Here is a 16,524-nt window from a genome sequence, read left to right as displayed (position 1 = left end):
AAAGGGGTTGTGTTGTGATATTTTCCTCAAGCTTTGGTAAAGTGTATTCTTTGAATGCAGATTTGGGTTCTGCCCGCTCTGTATTAATGTCATGTGGATTTTACTGTCATGTTGACAGGTTATCATGTAGGCGTTGATAAAAGCTCATTCTAATGTTGCGTTGTGTGTGTATGAAGGTACGAAATAAAGTTTTGCATTGCCTATCCTGCTATTTGTGTTTATTCTTTTAATCACATAGCGATAAGAAACAATAAAAATGTGCCTACATAACTGTCAGTTGCAGCCCTAGCATTAGTATTGGTTATAGTAACAGCTACAACATTAAAATACTTCTAGGCAGATTGAGGAGGCTAATGGGAGAATGAAATTCCATCTGAATAATAATAACTTTATTTGTATAGCACCTTTCATAGAGGGGATTGCAGTTCAAAGTGCTTTACATCAGTAAAAAATAAGACATAGAATCAGTGTAAAACTGAGCAAAGCAAAGTGGGATAAAATAATGCATGTGTATATGCATTGTATCCCACTTTATGCTTTGCTCTTGCTGCTTTTACACTGATGTTTTATTTTTATATATATATATATATATATATATATAGTAATCTCAACAGGCCACCTTGTTTATGGATTGATTCAGTTTTAGTATAATTTTTAAAAGACATGAATGATGACATGAGCACAAAGTGCAGACATACTAAAATCACAGTTAATAGACTGATGATGATCTGATGATCGCAGTGTTCTGGCGGGCGTGTAGTTTATTAGAGTCAGCAATGTAGTAATGTATCTAATGTAATAATGGCCACTTCTTGCTAAATTTACATTTCCATGTGATGCTTTTATCCGAGGCGGCTCACAATAGGTCAATGAACAGCGGTAGACTGTATCTCATTTACTTAGGCACTGTACTTAAGGACAACCTTAAGGTACTTGAGACTAACTCATTATGTCTAAGTCTGAAAACAAACATGGCAACACTAGAGTCAGTGATTTACAATTGGAAGGCAACAGATTCAATTAAATCAATAACGGGTTATGTTTCTTATTTTCTATTTTACATTCACCCTTATTCGTCACCCTGCCTTCACTCACCCTGTTTGTTAATGAATGCCCACAGTTGGAGCATATATCTAATTGGGAGAAACCTCTAGTTTAACTTAGCTGGAATATTAAATGAGTTGGAGAGATGCGTTTGTTCTCCTCTCTCCTTCTAGATGTTGTCTTTTACAAATAAAAGCAATATTCACCCAATTAGTGCTAAGATTGCAGGGACAAGAGAAAATAAACAGGAATGAAAGGTGTGAGTGTCATTTGCGGTGGATTTATCCCCTCATACATCTGTCATGAAATATCATGAATCACCACTTTTAAATATATCTCTTCTTCACACACTCCCCTTTTCTGTCATCATTTAGGATGTGAAAATGTGTTCATGTCAGCATGCATATAGTGTTATCAACCATTTTAGAAATGCAGCTACACAGCAGCTCAGTTACAGTGAAAATACAATTTCCAGATTAAATTAACTATTGTCACATTGTGTGAGATAAGCCTTTTTAATGTTTGTTTCAATCTTCATCCTCTATTTCAGCAGGAAATGCAAACTGGAATTATCCTAACTTAAATCTCAATGGATTCAGAGAGTAAGCCATTCAGGAAAATAGTGGAAAACACTATAGAGCAGAGTATAATAACCAGCTGAGAATCTAGCAGAGATATGTCAGGAGGAAGCCTTTTGAGTAGTAGAGAGCTTGTGGAAACACGAAGATGTGAGTGTATAAAGGACTTTCGCATGCTAGCCCCCTCCCCATACTCTCACGATGCTGCAGATGCATGATTCTCCTGCACACCTTGTTTTCATATACCCTCAAGGCTGTTGCAAACACAGGATCTCTGACCATAATAAATTATTTAACCAAGATGAAAAGCATTATTTAACAATGGTTGTTTTTTCTTTTCTCCTGGCATAGGCCTGTATGTGTTGGAGTAGGTCTCGTGTTACTTCTCAACCCAGGCTTACCTCCACCTTCTTGCTTCAGCAAAATCAGAAGTTGTGAGTGGGAGGTGTAAGTCCTTGTATCAGAGAGACATGGTAAAACATTTGGAATGGCTTCTGTCCAGGTCCTTTAATAACTAAAGTTTTTTTTATATTATTTGCTTTTTCTGCAATATGCCCTTTTTATTTTTTTACCTGATTTGCTACTATTTGCTTTCCGGTTTTTCTCCATTTATTCTCATTTCACAAAGGCACATCACCAAATATCTGTACAAAGTATAATTTGTAAAACCCTCCTAAAATATATGTATTTGTCTTTACTGCTCATTTTATGTCAGCAAATTCTCACTCACAAAAGAGAATTACAAAAATATCTATGTGGATTATATTACTGTCATCCAGGGGCACAACAACCAATGATGGCAGCCACAGTAGCCTACGTATCTAGGTCAGTCTCTTAAAGTAAATTATTGCACTATATTTTCTTTTAGTAAGTAGGGCTACTAAAGAATACCATTGAGTGGTGTGTGTGTTACTATATCAGTGAGACGGTCGACAAGACATGCAATTGTACAGCTAATGTGCAACTACCAATTTCAAACAAAGGAAATAGCAGTTTATTGATCACAAGGATTTAAGAGAATGCTTGACCAGAAGCTGAACTGTTGTCCTGTTTGAAATTGAGAATAAGCAGATGATCAAATTATTTCCTCTTGGTTAGGCTGTGGAGATGAAGCTGCTCTATTGAAAACCTTTGGCACCATTAACATCTCAAATGGTTGACATTGAATAAAACGTTACATTCATTATGATTCATACGCCTGTACATTATTCTCTGTTTACATTTTGCCGGGTAGCACTCGGAATAGTACGGAGCCCCCTAGGGGACATGGAGAACGTTATGTTCATGAGTTATTGATCCGCGAAATTCGAATCTGGCAATAACTCAGCTCAGAGTATGCTTTGCGACGTGCATGTCCCCTCGCTCTGAGTGTTCTCTTGAGGTGTCCTTCACTTATGTGAAACCCGTGCCTATTGCCAAGCACTGATGTTATATCTTTATATTTAAGGCCAAGCTCAAAGTCGATGAACCGCTCCATTGTTGTGGTTTCTGTGTTGCCGAACTGACCGTATTGAGCTAAATGAAAAGTTTAGCGATATCTCGCAAAACATTTTCTTTTCTTTTTTTCAAATACATTTTTTTCTTCTTCTCCATGTTCTGTAGGGCTCCGTACAATTCCAGGTTACCAAAAACAGTACTGAAATATATAATAATATCTATAACATTTGAGTCCAGAATGTATGCATGTAGAAAGTGATGGACCATGTTTTCTCACTGATTGGATGGGCAGTGAACCGAGCAGTTAAGGAAATGATCCCCCAAATTGGCTCTAAATTGTACATTCATTTGCTGCCTAGTGCCTATACTGTAAACAAATACACACTGTGACACATTTCGATTTCACTAAATGTGCATGAGGCAGAAAACAGCACTCTTGACTACTTCTACAATAATCGCTTGCACTTTCACTCTAATCGTTGGCCTGTATACTATCCTTTTTGATATTTTTAAGATGTATAGTGTCCCTCTCATTAGCAACATATTTCTAAATGCACAGACATATCACCTGGACTCAAAAGAAAACACACCACAGATACAATACAATTATGCAGAATAAAAAAAAATACAAGAAAGAAACATGTGCATTTTGAAACCATAATTCTAATAGCCTCATTGTTATGGGCCAGGCTACTTCTTACACACAACAATGCACAACAACACACACTGAGATGAGTCAGACACATGGGTCAGATGACCCTTCCCCTCATGGCTGAATCACCAATGACATAGTCTGCAAGAGTGGCTTCATATCAGACTTGTGACTAGACCCTGGCACCGCATTGTCTTAGTGAATGTCTCTCTCCCTGTATCCATTTTAGGTAAGATGCAGGCTGCTAAATGGTGACACAAGAAATGCTCTGCTGAAATACTGTTGATATATCCTACCTTTTTCTTTTTTTTGTATCTTCCTTTGAAGAATTATCTGTTTTTAATTTACTCTACACACAGACAGGTGAGGCATTAGCTCTTGTGATTTCATCTAAAGCGGAAGTACAAGAGTAAGCAAACGGACTGTAATAAAACTTTTAAGCTAAAGTCCCTTTCACACATGCACTGCAACCCTGAAATGATCTATACCATACCCAGAGGAGCTATATGTGAGAACACAAAAGCCAGATTGCTTGAATCACACATTACAGACTTTAACCTGCCAGCTCCCAGGAGCAAACCCTGTGTGTTGTCTGCTTTGAGTCCATGTGTTAATAGAGCTGCTCGTTGTACCATTCACGGACAGCGAGTCGGTGTGTTGATGGCGTTTCTATGGTGGCTGGCTTGAAATTTGAGAAACTGGAAATACAATGAGATTCAGGGAGTTCTGTGTGCAAGGACTGATGCAGGAAGTTTCTGTCAAATTACGACAAATTACAAACCATCCATGTGAACGAGGTGTAATCGGTCTGTTATTTATCTGGCCTCCTGCAGGCTCTACCCAAGCTAATGGACTCCATTTAGTGACAATGTTTCTGATATGGACAATATCCTGTTGAGTGTATGAAAGGGAAACTCCTGACACTGTGCAGCCTTTGTATGAGAAAAAGGATAAAGTCTCTAATGTTGTCACCTCTCAGGTTTATACATAAAATACATAAATGTGGAATGATTAGAAAATGTGTCTTTCATTTGCTATCAGAGGGGTGCAAGCTGTTCCTAAGAGACACTTCTTGTTATCCTGGATATCTCCGTCACTCTTCCCTCTCCCCATCTTGCTTCCTGTAGGCCTCGTTGAGCAGCTGTATCTCCTCATGATACCCAGAGCTCTCCTGTGTTTGCCGCCGGCTGTTCTGCCGATGAGCCTCTACAGTGTCAGGTATGTTGATATTGATGGTTTCTGCCTCCAGGTTGCCACTGCTGGGGATGAGCAGAGAGTAGGAAGCCGTCTCCCCAAGGTCGCAGGAGACAAAGCGGTTTTCCCTTCGTGAGTAGCGCAGTGACGGCGAGCGGGTGTGGGTGGAGGACTGGCTGATGTTGGAGATGATGGAGACACTGTCCATGGCCTCCTCGTTGTCACAGATCTCTAGCACCTCAAGGTGGATCTTCACGTTGGTGTCCCCCACACCAGATCCGATGCCCATCCCCAGTCCAATCCCCACGCCCATCCCTACACTGCTGACATTCACGTCTCCAGCCTTGCCTCCTGATGATGACTCGTCTGCACTGGGCTCGTGGCCAACTGATTTGGAGCGATACACCTCCACCTTTGAAGCAGATTTATAATCCAAGTTATTTATAAAAAGTATGGGGTCACAATGCAATTCATTCTTTATCTTACATATCTGCCCAAGTTGTCAATGGGACATTAACAAAACCTATGTGAACTAGTAGGTAAACTAGAAGACAATTGTTAAAGGAATAATTTGACATTTTGGGAATTACACTTGAGACGGCTGTATGTCTGACTCGGCAAAATAAATCAAATGATTTATTTTGCCGAGTCAGATATACACAACTTCTGTACTTGCACTGACATAAGAATGATATCAATCCTTTTATCTGACATACAGCAATAAAGCAATACGCATATTTCATTTTCATTCATATTAATAAGTACGGTCCATTTTGATGGTTATTACCTTCTTGGCATTGTTGGGGGAGATTTTGAGTCCGTCACTGCAGACTTCATAGGTGGAAAGAGAGAGGGTCTTCCCAGTGGGGGCTTGCAGAGATACGGTGCCCTGAAAGGCGCACAGGGGTATTGACAGACCACCTGATGACCGCTGCATAAAAACAAAACGAAAACGCAAGAAAAAGTTTAGTGAATATCCAGCGCAACATCTTTATTGATGTATTAACTTGGTCCCATTAGTCGAGAATAATATTATGCATTTTACAAAATTCCATATGGCTGCTTATCATGTAATTGAGAAGAAAAACAAAGACAAATGTTTCCTTTGTTCAAACTAATTGGGCTTAGATCGTGTCCTTGATGTCAATGGCAGGGAGATCTATGTGTTGACCAACCATTTCAATCAAAAAGTTAAATATGGTTAGCCTTGTCATTACTGCTTGGTAGAATAAAGATTTGTTAGGCGCACAGCAGAAAGCTGTATACAATTCATGAGCCATTTAGCCATTGTCAGAAATGTTATTCTTAATAATTGAATTTGAATAACATAATTTCAGTGTATTAAACATTAATCAAATTTCCTCTCGGTTTCTCACTCATTTCAAATCACATTTCAGATGTTCCAGTCATATTTATTTCATGGAGATTATTTCACTCCACAGTACATTTATGTGAGCCTCTGTCACATGATCATTTGAACAAATTCATTTTTCTGGCAGGGGGAAGAAGAAGTATGCTGCCACAGTGGGGTGACTGGCAGGTCTCATTAAGCCCTCTAAATTATTTAGATGAGTTCAATGTAATGATCTGATTGTGATTATGACGCACAGCAGGAACAAAGAGGATGTCAATCTCTTGTCCTCCCTGACTCTGTCTGTTTTCCTGTCAATGTGCAAGGAGAGAGACATGGAGGGAGAGAGAGACTACCATGCTAAAATGAAAACACATTGTCAAGTAAAAATGTGTGTGTGTGTGTACATGTTTTTATTACATGCAATGTTGCTATTCTCTCATTTTCAAATGTTATTTCTAAGTGTAATTTTAATATATGTATAACCTGCATGAAATCTAGGCAAATATTTACATTATGCATATTTTGCAGCTGGCACTTCTTCCTGGCAGGATTATAACTTTTGAATTGATTGTCATGCAATTTACATTCATAAAGGTCTTGATGAATGACCTTTTTATGACCTATTAGCTCATTCCAGTATAATGATGACTACAAATTTGGCCCAGACATTCATGTTCCTCTCAGAAAGAATTCCACCAACTAATAGGCAAACCCAACACAACAGATATGATAAATATAGTAAACATACCTGCAAAACATATGCGTGATAGCATTGTGATTGTGAACATCTTAGCAGGCTACAGTTTAGCATTCAGTTCAAATCACTGCTTTTTCTGAGTAAATTGTCACAGAACTGCATACCCAACATAAGTGATGTTCAATATTTGTTAATGATGGCTGCAGATCATGTTATTGATTAGTGTTGTGCTATCTTTCCAATCCATTCCGATTCAATAGTTGTTCTCATTATCCACCTTGTAACCTATTGGAGAGAACAACACTTATTTACAGATCAGGATGTGTTCACAAAGTAAACAGGTTTCAGTTCCCTGCATGATTGCACATTATATCTTGTTTTTGTTTGGGAGTGGGCTTTGGAGTGCGCCCTAAGCCCTTTGTTTTCAAGTAGAGAGCATAAAGCCACTGAGAGGGTAAATATGTCTTTGAGCCTTAATTCCACCTCTCCCTGAGGACACTGAAGGCCAAAGGGGCTGGCAGTAAGGAGAACAGACGCTGGGTAATGACATCTATCCTGCTAACGAGGAACAAAACCTGGGCAGGAAGCGCTTTCAAATCACAAACTTTGTCTTTCGTGACTGTGTTTGGGAAGGGGGTGGTTGCTAGATTTGGGCAGCTTTTAGTTATTTATTGTATTTGCTGTTTGTCTGTATACTGTACTTGTATATAAGGACCCCAATCAATGAACGCGGCCTAAGGGAGCACAATATACATAGTTTTGCTGGAGAAGAAAAATGTAGATGAGAAGTAGGCCACACACACACACACACACACACACACACACACACACACACACACACACACACACACAAAATAAGTCGGAGCATGTGCTCGTGGCTTGCATATATTCTCAGCTTTGGTGAAAAGTCAAGGGACCCCTGTGAATAAATCCATGCCAATGTTTCCCTCAGCAAAATCTATCATAACGTTGTAGCATTAATAGCCTCCTAAACCTGCTAAAGCCTCTTAGAGAAAATAAAGTCAGCCGGGGGAACTGGCAAAACTGCAGGTCTTAAAGGGTAAATAAAGGCTATATTGAACAATTGTATTAAGTCCAGCAACTCAAGGACAGAAATAAACATCTGGAATCACAGAAATTGATACAAAATTGATTAGTGGAGAGAGATGTTTTGTGCCAGTAGCAAACTGTCTTGAGCTGTGGATGGTTTACATTTAGCGGTGTTTGACTTCTATTTCATTGTGCATCTTTTGAGTGACTAAGTAAATAATACCTGTATGAGCGCAATGTTACTTAACATGCAACTCTGCTCTATAGATATATGGATACACAGCATGTGTTGCATTCCTGTTTTAGTTTTTCTTTTTCATTTGATTTCATGCCACATTACAGCTTTTCACAAAACTATTCACAAACACACATAAGGGGAGCTAACCTTGAGTGCACTCTAAAAACGTAATTAAATGCATGGTTGCAAGATAAAAATGTGAGTTAATTGATTTAGATAAACATTTTAAGTTGCAAACATTAATTTATAAGTTGTGTTGACGTAATAATGTCAACTTAATATTGTGTGTAATTTGAACTCTGATTTCTGCGTTAATTTACTTAAAACAAAATTCAAGTTGTAAGCAATGCAATTGGCTTGATAACTTAATTGTTCTACACCTTGAGTTAAGGATTTCAAGTCCACTCCCACTTAACATGCCTGGACAAGTTCCCAGAGTTAAGACAAATAGAAATATACAAAGGAAATTTTAAGGTGAGTGTCATCTTTTGTCATTCAAATACAGTATAGCCTTGTAGTTGCACTGTATAGGATAATTGCTGTTTGACCAAAATTAGCAGCCTTTGAACTGTGAATAGTTCTGTGAGAGGATACAAAGTAGTAGAGGCTACTGTGAGAGTAAAAATACTTTGGTTACTATTGTGATATCGCTTTTTATTAAAAATAAATCTCGGTGAAGCAGATCAAGGACATGCTTCTTGAGGTAGGATTGTTATTTAGAGTTGTCATTGAAATGCAAGTGGTTGGCAGTCACCCATTCAGAATATATTCATTTAGGTAATTTCTCTTTTTTTCCTTTTTCAAAATAGCACAATACAATTGAAGTACGCAGAGAACTATAGCCATCCGCTGCCTTGTCGTGTACCTCGGAGAAAAGGAAGAGGACCTTTTCAAGGAGTTTAGCGACGTAATAAAAAATCTTGAAATAAAATCAAATCCATGGGCACAGGACAAAAGCACTGCTCTCTGTCAGCTACATTTTGAAGCATATTGCACTTTTGGCCACACCCCAATCAATAATATCTTAGCAACGTTCAGCATGGATAGGTGTTGACAGCAATAGCGTGGGAAAAGGATTGTGTAACATTTGAAAAGTGGCTTCTGCTCTTCACTTAACCAGTTCAAGTATTGTATGGAACCTGCAAAAAAGATGAGAAGGTACACTAAAACTTGCACGGTTGGGATTGACTAAATCTGTCCACATGCATTTAAACACTAGGCAAAGTACTCAAAAGCACCTCTGTGTGTCTTCAGGACCACATTGCCATGACGACACACACATGCAGACTCAATAGGTGAAAACAATACCAGCGTTGCTTTAGCAGCTGGTAATAATGGCTCTGAATTCGCTAAGAGTGGCAGTTTAAAAAGTATGCAATTACCTAATTCATTATCTCTTGTGCGCTAACCTATTATTTAATGTGCTTCAAAAGAACATGAATATTGCCTTCATCAGTGACCGGTCCACCCCAGGATCTGACCATACGATGGCAACCATCGTGGTCAAGGGAAACAAATGAATGAGCAAGCATTCTGCGTTAAATGTGTTCATACTGTTTGAAATAATGACTGTCGGCAGTGCAACCATCTTTGTTACATCTTTTGTGAAATTGATGTGTGTGATCTGCAGATTGGTGGCCATTGAGAGTTTGTTTCTGTAGTTTTACAAAAACTTTACAGATTTTACATATTTGGCACTGGTTTTAAATATGCAAAGGCCTCTAACTTCATTGTGATGGCAGCATTTATTTACTGTGTCCCCATGTCCCATGGTAATATGGCTAATGTGTTTATTTATTATTTGTGGGGCAATTTAAATTTGTGTTATTTATCTTTTTTTTCAAGATTGAAATGAAGCTCAGCGCAAGTTCTTTCAGGAAGACTGGGTGTATGTACATTCACTCCGCAGCTGCATATAATCAGCTCATCACAGGCGTTCTCTTTAACCTATTACATTTCACCTCATTCTCCAGCAGCCAATCACCGTGCTGCAGCCAAACTATAAAATGGTTCTCCTCTCTCCTGCAGTCAGCTGTGATTTCAGGTGTTCATGCACCTTATCATATGGCATGTGTCAATAAATGTTCAAACAAAATGAATTCTCTCCTGATTGAAACATCATGTGTTGAAATAAACAACAGCAGTTCAAAATAAAAAGTGAATTGCCTAATATTCTTGTTGTGGAATCAATTAATTTCTTTCTTTAAAGGCAAACACATGAAAAAGCTAAAAAAAAAAAACTATTGAATACAATATATTTGGAGCAACTTAATTTATAAATGATTGTCAACTTAAAAACGTGTGTTCACAATGATGGTAATTAAGTACATACAACTTACAATTCCTTTTAAATCATGTGGTAAAACAAGTTGGAACAACTTAATCTTTTGAGTAATCAACTTCAAAACTTGTGTTTATGCTACCAATTATTAAGTAAGTGGTAATTAAAAACACCTAATTGTAGAAGAAAAGCCTTCTCCCCTAAAGCCTTCTCCCCTAAGCTAAGCTTTGAGCTAAGGCATTTGCTTTTAGAGTGTGGATACATCTCATTAAAACTGATTTTGAAACAGTAAACACTGCCTACAAAAAGAGAGAAAACCCACAACAGTAAGTTAATGAACTGAACTAAGCCTTGAGAGTTGTTCTGATTTTAGAGTGGGATAGCAATGAATGTATATTGTTTTGAATGACAGGCTGGCATTTGTTACTGAAGTGGTATGCTGTTGATAGTATGTTGATCAATTGGTCTATTAGTCGGAATCCATTGATGCTTAGCACAAACAAGATCTGCTGAGAGAGAAGAAAGGCTAAGGGAGAGAGGATTTTTACAATGTTATCTAAATCACATGGCCACCTCCCAGTCTGTCAGCTTGATTATAAAGAGGCATATTCACAGATGCGGAAAAAAAACAACCTCACTGAGCAACAGACCAATAAACAATAAGTCAGACAGATAAAAATGCACTCTAAAGCCTCGTCATGTAAAAAATGCATCCTATAGCCTTGTGTCTGTTTCTCTGTACTTAGAAATGCAGCAAGACTGCATTATAGACTAAATGTAAACACAGAAAGTGAGATTGAATCCAACCATTTTATGGTACTTAGATGCTAATCACTCCTAAACGATATTCTCTAGAGAGCATGCTTATGTTGACTGCTAATGCAGCTGTTGTTTAACTAGTTTAGGGAAACACTCGAGAGTGAGGTTGTAAAAGCAATTATTGGCATCCATAAACCACAGAATGACAGATACAAATTACTTAATTGAATGGTTCAACATCAGGTTAATAAACTGAAGACTCTCGACAGAGGAGTACCTGTCTTGGTGTTCTCTCTGATTTACTCCTGCACCACTCCCAGTCTGTCAGCTCGATTTTCCGACACTCCTCATGCGACAGCCTCCTCTCTGGGCCCTCGAACACAAATGACGTATCGGTGAGATTGTGATCCTGCTCCTTGTGATGTGAAGGGACGCAGCGGTCGCCTTCATCTCCGTGGTGTTCACGAGGAAGTGAAAGACAATCAGTCAGCGCCGCTCCTCCACTGGCTACTGCTTCCAATGGAAGGTCTGCTTGAGAGGAACTGTCCACAGGGAATGTGGTGCTGAAATCAAAATCAGGCTCTAGGCTGAGGAGCCCGCCGCTTTCTATTGTCTCAAGGCGGCTATTGGGGAAGTCACAGTTAAAGAAGCTGTGAAGGTCAGGCTTCCCAAGAGGTGGACTGTTATGAGGCATAGTGGCATGTGACAACTTGTAGACTCCATAGCCTTGTTGGATGGAAAGGTTGAACTCAAATCTTCTTTTCATCACTGTGAAAAAGTAATTAAGGATAATTGTGTTATAACTTTACTTCCCTCTCCTTTAAAGGGTAGCAAAATGGGGAACTAAGGGTTTATTATGTAGAAATACACTTGATTTTGTTTACCTGAGGGTTCCTGCGTTGGATCCTGTTTGCAGTTAATGAAGCAGCCGCATGGCATGTGGATCCAGCGCTCAGACAGCACGAATAATGGAGTGACCGCAGGGGCAAGCAGAGTAAGAAAGAAGCTCAGCGTCTCCAGGGATGAGCTGCGTGCATTTACTGCGTGGCGCACAAGCACCAACGTCTGTAAATGAAGGGAAATAGAAGATAAATTCACTGAGCAGTCCGTCATTCAATATGCATGAGGAAATATTGGGAGGGAGGCACGTGGATGGAAATGAGGCCCACATTGTGCTTTTTTTGTTTTTCATTTTCTGGAGAGGCACATATTGAACTGTCTATGACTGTTCTAAATTGAAAATAAACAGAAAAATATATTATATATCTGTATTACAAACACAAGCAATACAAAAAGATACCACTAGACAAATCATCTTTGGAAAGGCGTGTGTGTTTCTTGGAAAACCAAACAAACTAATGTACAAATTAAAATGTCCACCACATCATATCATCAAATCTTTGGCTTAGCTCATTTTTCAGTGTTGCAAGTTTGGCCAATTTGGTTTGCCCATCATTGTCTGCTGGCTGCATTGCATATTTTGTTACATCAAATTAACGTTTTGATTGAGCAAGAACAAATACTCTTATAAGGTATTTCAAAATGCAACCCAATGAATGCTGCCCTTTCGGTGTTGACTAAAACATGGCAAATAATTGTACTCAAGGCCTGTAATGGAAGTTAATTTAATACGACATCGTCTTGTGTTCTTTAAATGTCACGGTTTAACATTTCTTATGAGACCACAAACTAGGATTTCCGAATGCTTTCAAAACTGTAGTTTAGTTTAGTGCTGCTTCAAGATACATCCAGGGTTTTGCAATGGGTCTCCATCAAAAAGGGATAGCTTAAAATGTCTTTCTTTTCCATCACAGGGAAGTTTTTTTACACACTAATTTAGAATAATTAGAATTTATCACGCTACTTACCATCATTGGCATCCATAAAATAACTCGGACAACCGCAAGGATCATGGAGAAGCGTTTTTGTGCAAACACCACTGGTGTATCCCCGATAGCAGCTGTCCTCTGCCCGCTGACAGACACTGGGGACAAACCACTGTCTTCTTTCTCCACGATCTTCGTCCCGCATGAACTCGGGCTCAGCTCGTTGTAGGCCCCGAAACTTTTGTTTAGGCTGTCCCGGGAAAAAGAAGGAAGGTCACAGAGGGGGGCAGAGCCACTCAGTCCCCTCGCCATCTCCGAATAGCTGGGGTACAGTAAAGTCCTCTGGGGCTCCCTAGAGCACAGCAGCTGATAGGTGAGGGGGGTAAAGAAAAATAACATGCCGCAGAAACACATGGAATATAAAGAGAACAACATCAGGGTGTAAAAACTGTCGCTCTCTGGGAAACACCCGAGAGGGGCAGGCGTAAAGCTTCCCCATCCGCACAAAGGTAACACACTGACGGCGAGGCTCACTGCCCACACACCGGCAATGGCCCACATCATTCTTAGTGGCCGGCGGACAGATTGGAGTACTCCAAATCTCTTGGTGACATAAAAAGTGTAAGCTACTATGAGGCATGCCTTCATATTGCTTGAAACACCCTGGAACACGTACAGAAGTCCAGATAAAGTACACAGGCTTCCCGACCATCCACCTCCATCTCTCTCCCACTGCAGGAGCATGAACAAGGACAGAGGGACCACACTGAGGAGATCGTCCACTGACATAGAAGCCACGATAAGACACAAGGAGCTTTTTCTCCTCAACCGGAGGAGTGAGAGCAGCGAATACACACCTCCGGCAAGGGTAGCAGCAGCGATGATTACGCACAAGCCGAAAAGCAGAAGGCGAATTTGCCTCTCCATCTCCGAGGGGTCTGTCTTCTCGTAGGTAGCCGTCGATAGGTAGCTCTGGTTGGGCGCTTGAGAGCTAAGGTACGTCGTTGACATTTTTAGTGAATTAACTTGTCTCTTTCTTTTGGCACTTTTAACAAGTTACATTTGACTCATATGCCGTAAAGTTTACCGCGCTAACAGGATGTCACAACATGAGCTGCATCTCAAAACCAAAAATCAGAGTGGAGAAGATAGAGAGAGAAATATTGGACCATATCCCTCTCCGATCCAACTGTACGAGTTAAAGCTCTCCGGTGCCTTGGATGTGTAGCCTACGGGTGCTGGCAGGCATTTGTGTTCACCGTTCAAACCGAGCAACCAGGGCACCTCTCGCTTCCAGCTGCCGATCTACGCGCTGTAGTCATCATCGCTTCCTCTCACGGTTCTCATTTGGGGTTGGGCCAAACGCTGCCTACTATACCTCTGTGGGATTGGTCCGACGCATGCATCAGTCTGTTTTCATTTACCACGACCCTCTCCTTAGGTCATGCCAAATACTACACCCTCCCAACCCTCCTTCTCCCACTGCCCCCTCCCCCTCTCTATCTCTCCCTTTGAGCGAGGGACAATCTAATTCAAATGAGATAAACAAAATAACCTTTACAGGATTTCCCCTTCCACAGCAGATTTGTGTTTAGGGGACCATCACTTTGTGGCTAATTTCATTTGGACCTGACCATCTACACAGACAGGCTGGTCTGTTAGCCACAGCGGTTGGCTTTCATTGTTCCATTTTCCAAATATTATCTTCGGCTTAACGGAGTCAGGGAATTGAATGCCAGGGCTAAAATAATAAGAAAAATGTGATTCCGATTGAGTTGACCATGTAGGTTGGATGCTTTCTGAGCCAGACGGAAAACAGAGTACGGCTAGTATAAACACATGTGTGACTGTTTGTATTTATTCCTGTTTGTTATACAACTGTCAGACAGCAAAAGGCCAAAGATCAATTTATAAGCAACATATTCTTGCCTGACTCATACAAATGGACATAGGAATAAATATACAACTCGTTGTCGCCATAGGTGTGTTAATTAATTAAACGTTTAAGTTGTATAACACACAGATTTAAGGGACACCCTTGGAACATTCACATTGCTACGAAACATTATTTCAAAATCAAATTAAACAGTTGGTGATTCCTTGGATAGACGTTGGCAGAATACTTGCAGGTGAAGCTTTTGGGTATGTGTGTCCATGTCCTTATGCATGTGCACAAGCTATACCCTGGTTTTATGGCCTTGTCTCATCCTTCCTGTAGTGTTCAAGGATTTTCACGTTGAAGGACTCCTCAGTTTGTTTACATGGTTCAGGGAGTTTATTTATCCTCAAGGGGGTACATTGACTGAGATAATACTCCTTGTGTTGTGCTCTGTTTATCACTAGTGATAGATTTTTTTACTTGTGCCCTTTATGGAAATGTGAACATGGAACAGTGACTTACAGCCCATCTAACGATTATGAGAAAGGAAAACAAGTGAACAAAACACAATCCACAAGGGTGGATAAACACACACACACACACACACACACACACACACACACACACACACACACACACACACACACACACACACACACACACACACACACACACACACACACACACACACACACACACACACACACACACACACACACACACACACACACACACACACACACACACACACACACACACACGATGCTGGAAAATATAGAAGCTAATGTAGTGTCAAAACACATCCTACCCTCTATTCATGCAGGAAATGCTGAAAATATAACTAAATGAAGAGGTAGAAAGGAACAAACCAATAGCAGGAAAAAAATATCAACCGAGAATATGAAAATGTGAAGTTTTTCTTACAGTCCTGACTTATGTGTTAAGTGGAATTATAAATGTGCAATGTCAAAACAAAACAATACATCCTACTTGCATTATGGAAGATTGATGGGCTCATTAGACTATAAGATGCACACAGATTTAAAAATGTTATAATCGGTGCAGCAGAACTGTTATACAAATTCATAGATACAATTATTACCTAAAGTATGCATTTGATTTGTTATAGCCCATTTTCCATATGGATAGTCTTGGCTGTATGGTTGATTAAAAAATCATGATAATAGTCCTCAGTCATTAACAGCAGAAACAAATAATAATAATAAGATAACAAAATACAATTATAAATTAAGATTGACCCACATCCAGATGTTTCTGTCTGCTGTATTTGATGCTCTGATGATAAACAGAGTCTCTCCTGCTCCAACCGGTTTGGAAAACACATTGATAATTGCTTTCTGAATGTGGAATGCTTTGTAGAGAATTATGGTAAGAAATATCATGAAATGATTTTTTTTTTTTTAAACCTAACATTTTCATTACAGCATCTACTTTTATTGCTGCACCCACTTCATTAAACATTTAACAGGATCCTCATAAAGTCAAACTAAATTATATTAAAACTAATGAAGTGC

General features: G+C 39.6%; 1 protein-coding gene across 1 annotated transcript; it reads right to left on the bottom strand.

Moving 5' to 3' along the window:
• Positions 1 to 4,674: 4,674 nt before the first annotated feature.
• Positions 4,675 to 14,472, bottom strand: LOC117456939 (probable G-protein coupled receptor 149). The gene is made up of 5 exons (XM_034096807.1): positions 13,153 to 14,472; positions 12,169 to 12,349; positions 11,562 to 12,052; positions 5,693 to 5,836; positions 4,675 to 5,317 (listed from the first exon to the last, which is right to left on the bottom strand). The coding sequence occupies exons 1-5, from the start codon at positions 14,119 to 14,121 to the stop codon at positions 4,805 to 4,807; spliced, it is 2,298 nt and encodes a 765-aa protein (XP_033952698.1). The 5' UTR covers positions 14,122 to 14,472; the 3' UTR covers positions 4,675 to 4,804.
• Positions 14,473 to 16,524: the final 2,052 nt, after the last annotated feature.

Source organism: Pseudochaenichthys georgianus, chromosome 13 (genome assembly GCF_902827115.2).
Source record: "Pseudochaenichthys georgianus chromosome 13, fPseGeo1.2, whole genome shotgun sequence".
Taxonomy (NCBI): domain Eukaryota; kingdom Metazoa; phylum Chordata; class Actinopteri; order Perciformes; family Channichthyidae; genus Pseudochaenichthys; species Pseudochaenichthys georgianus.
This window is presented reverse-complemented; position numbering and strand designations above follow the sequence as displayed.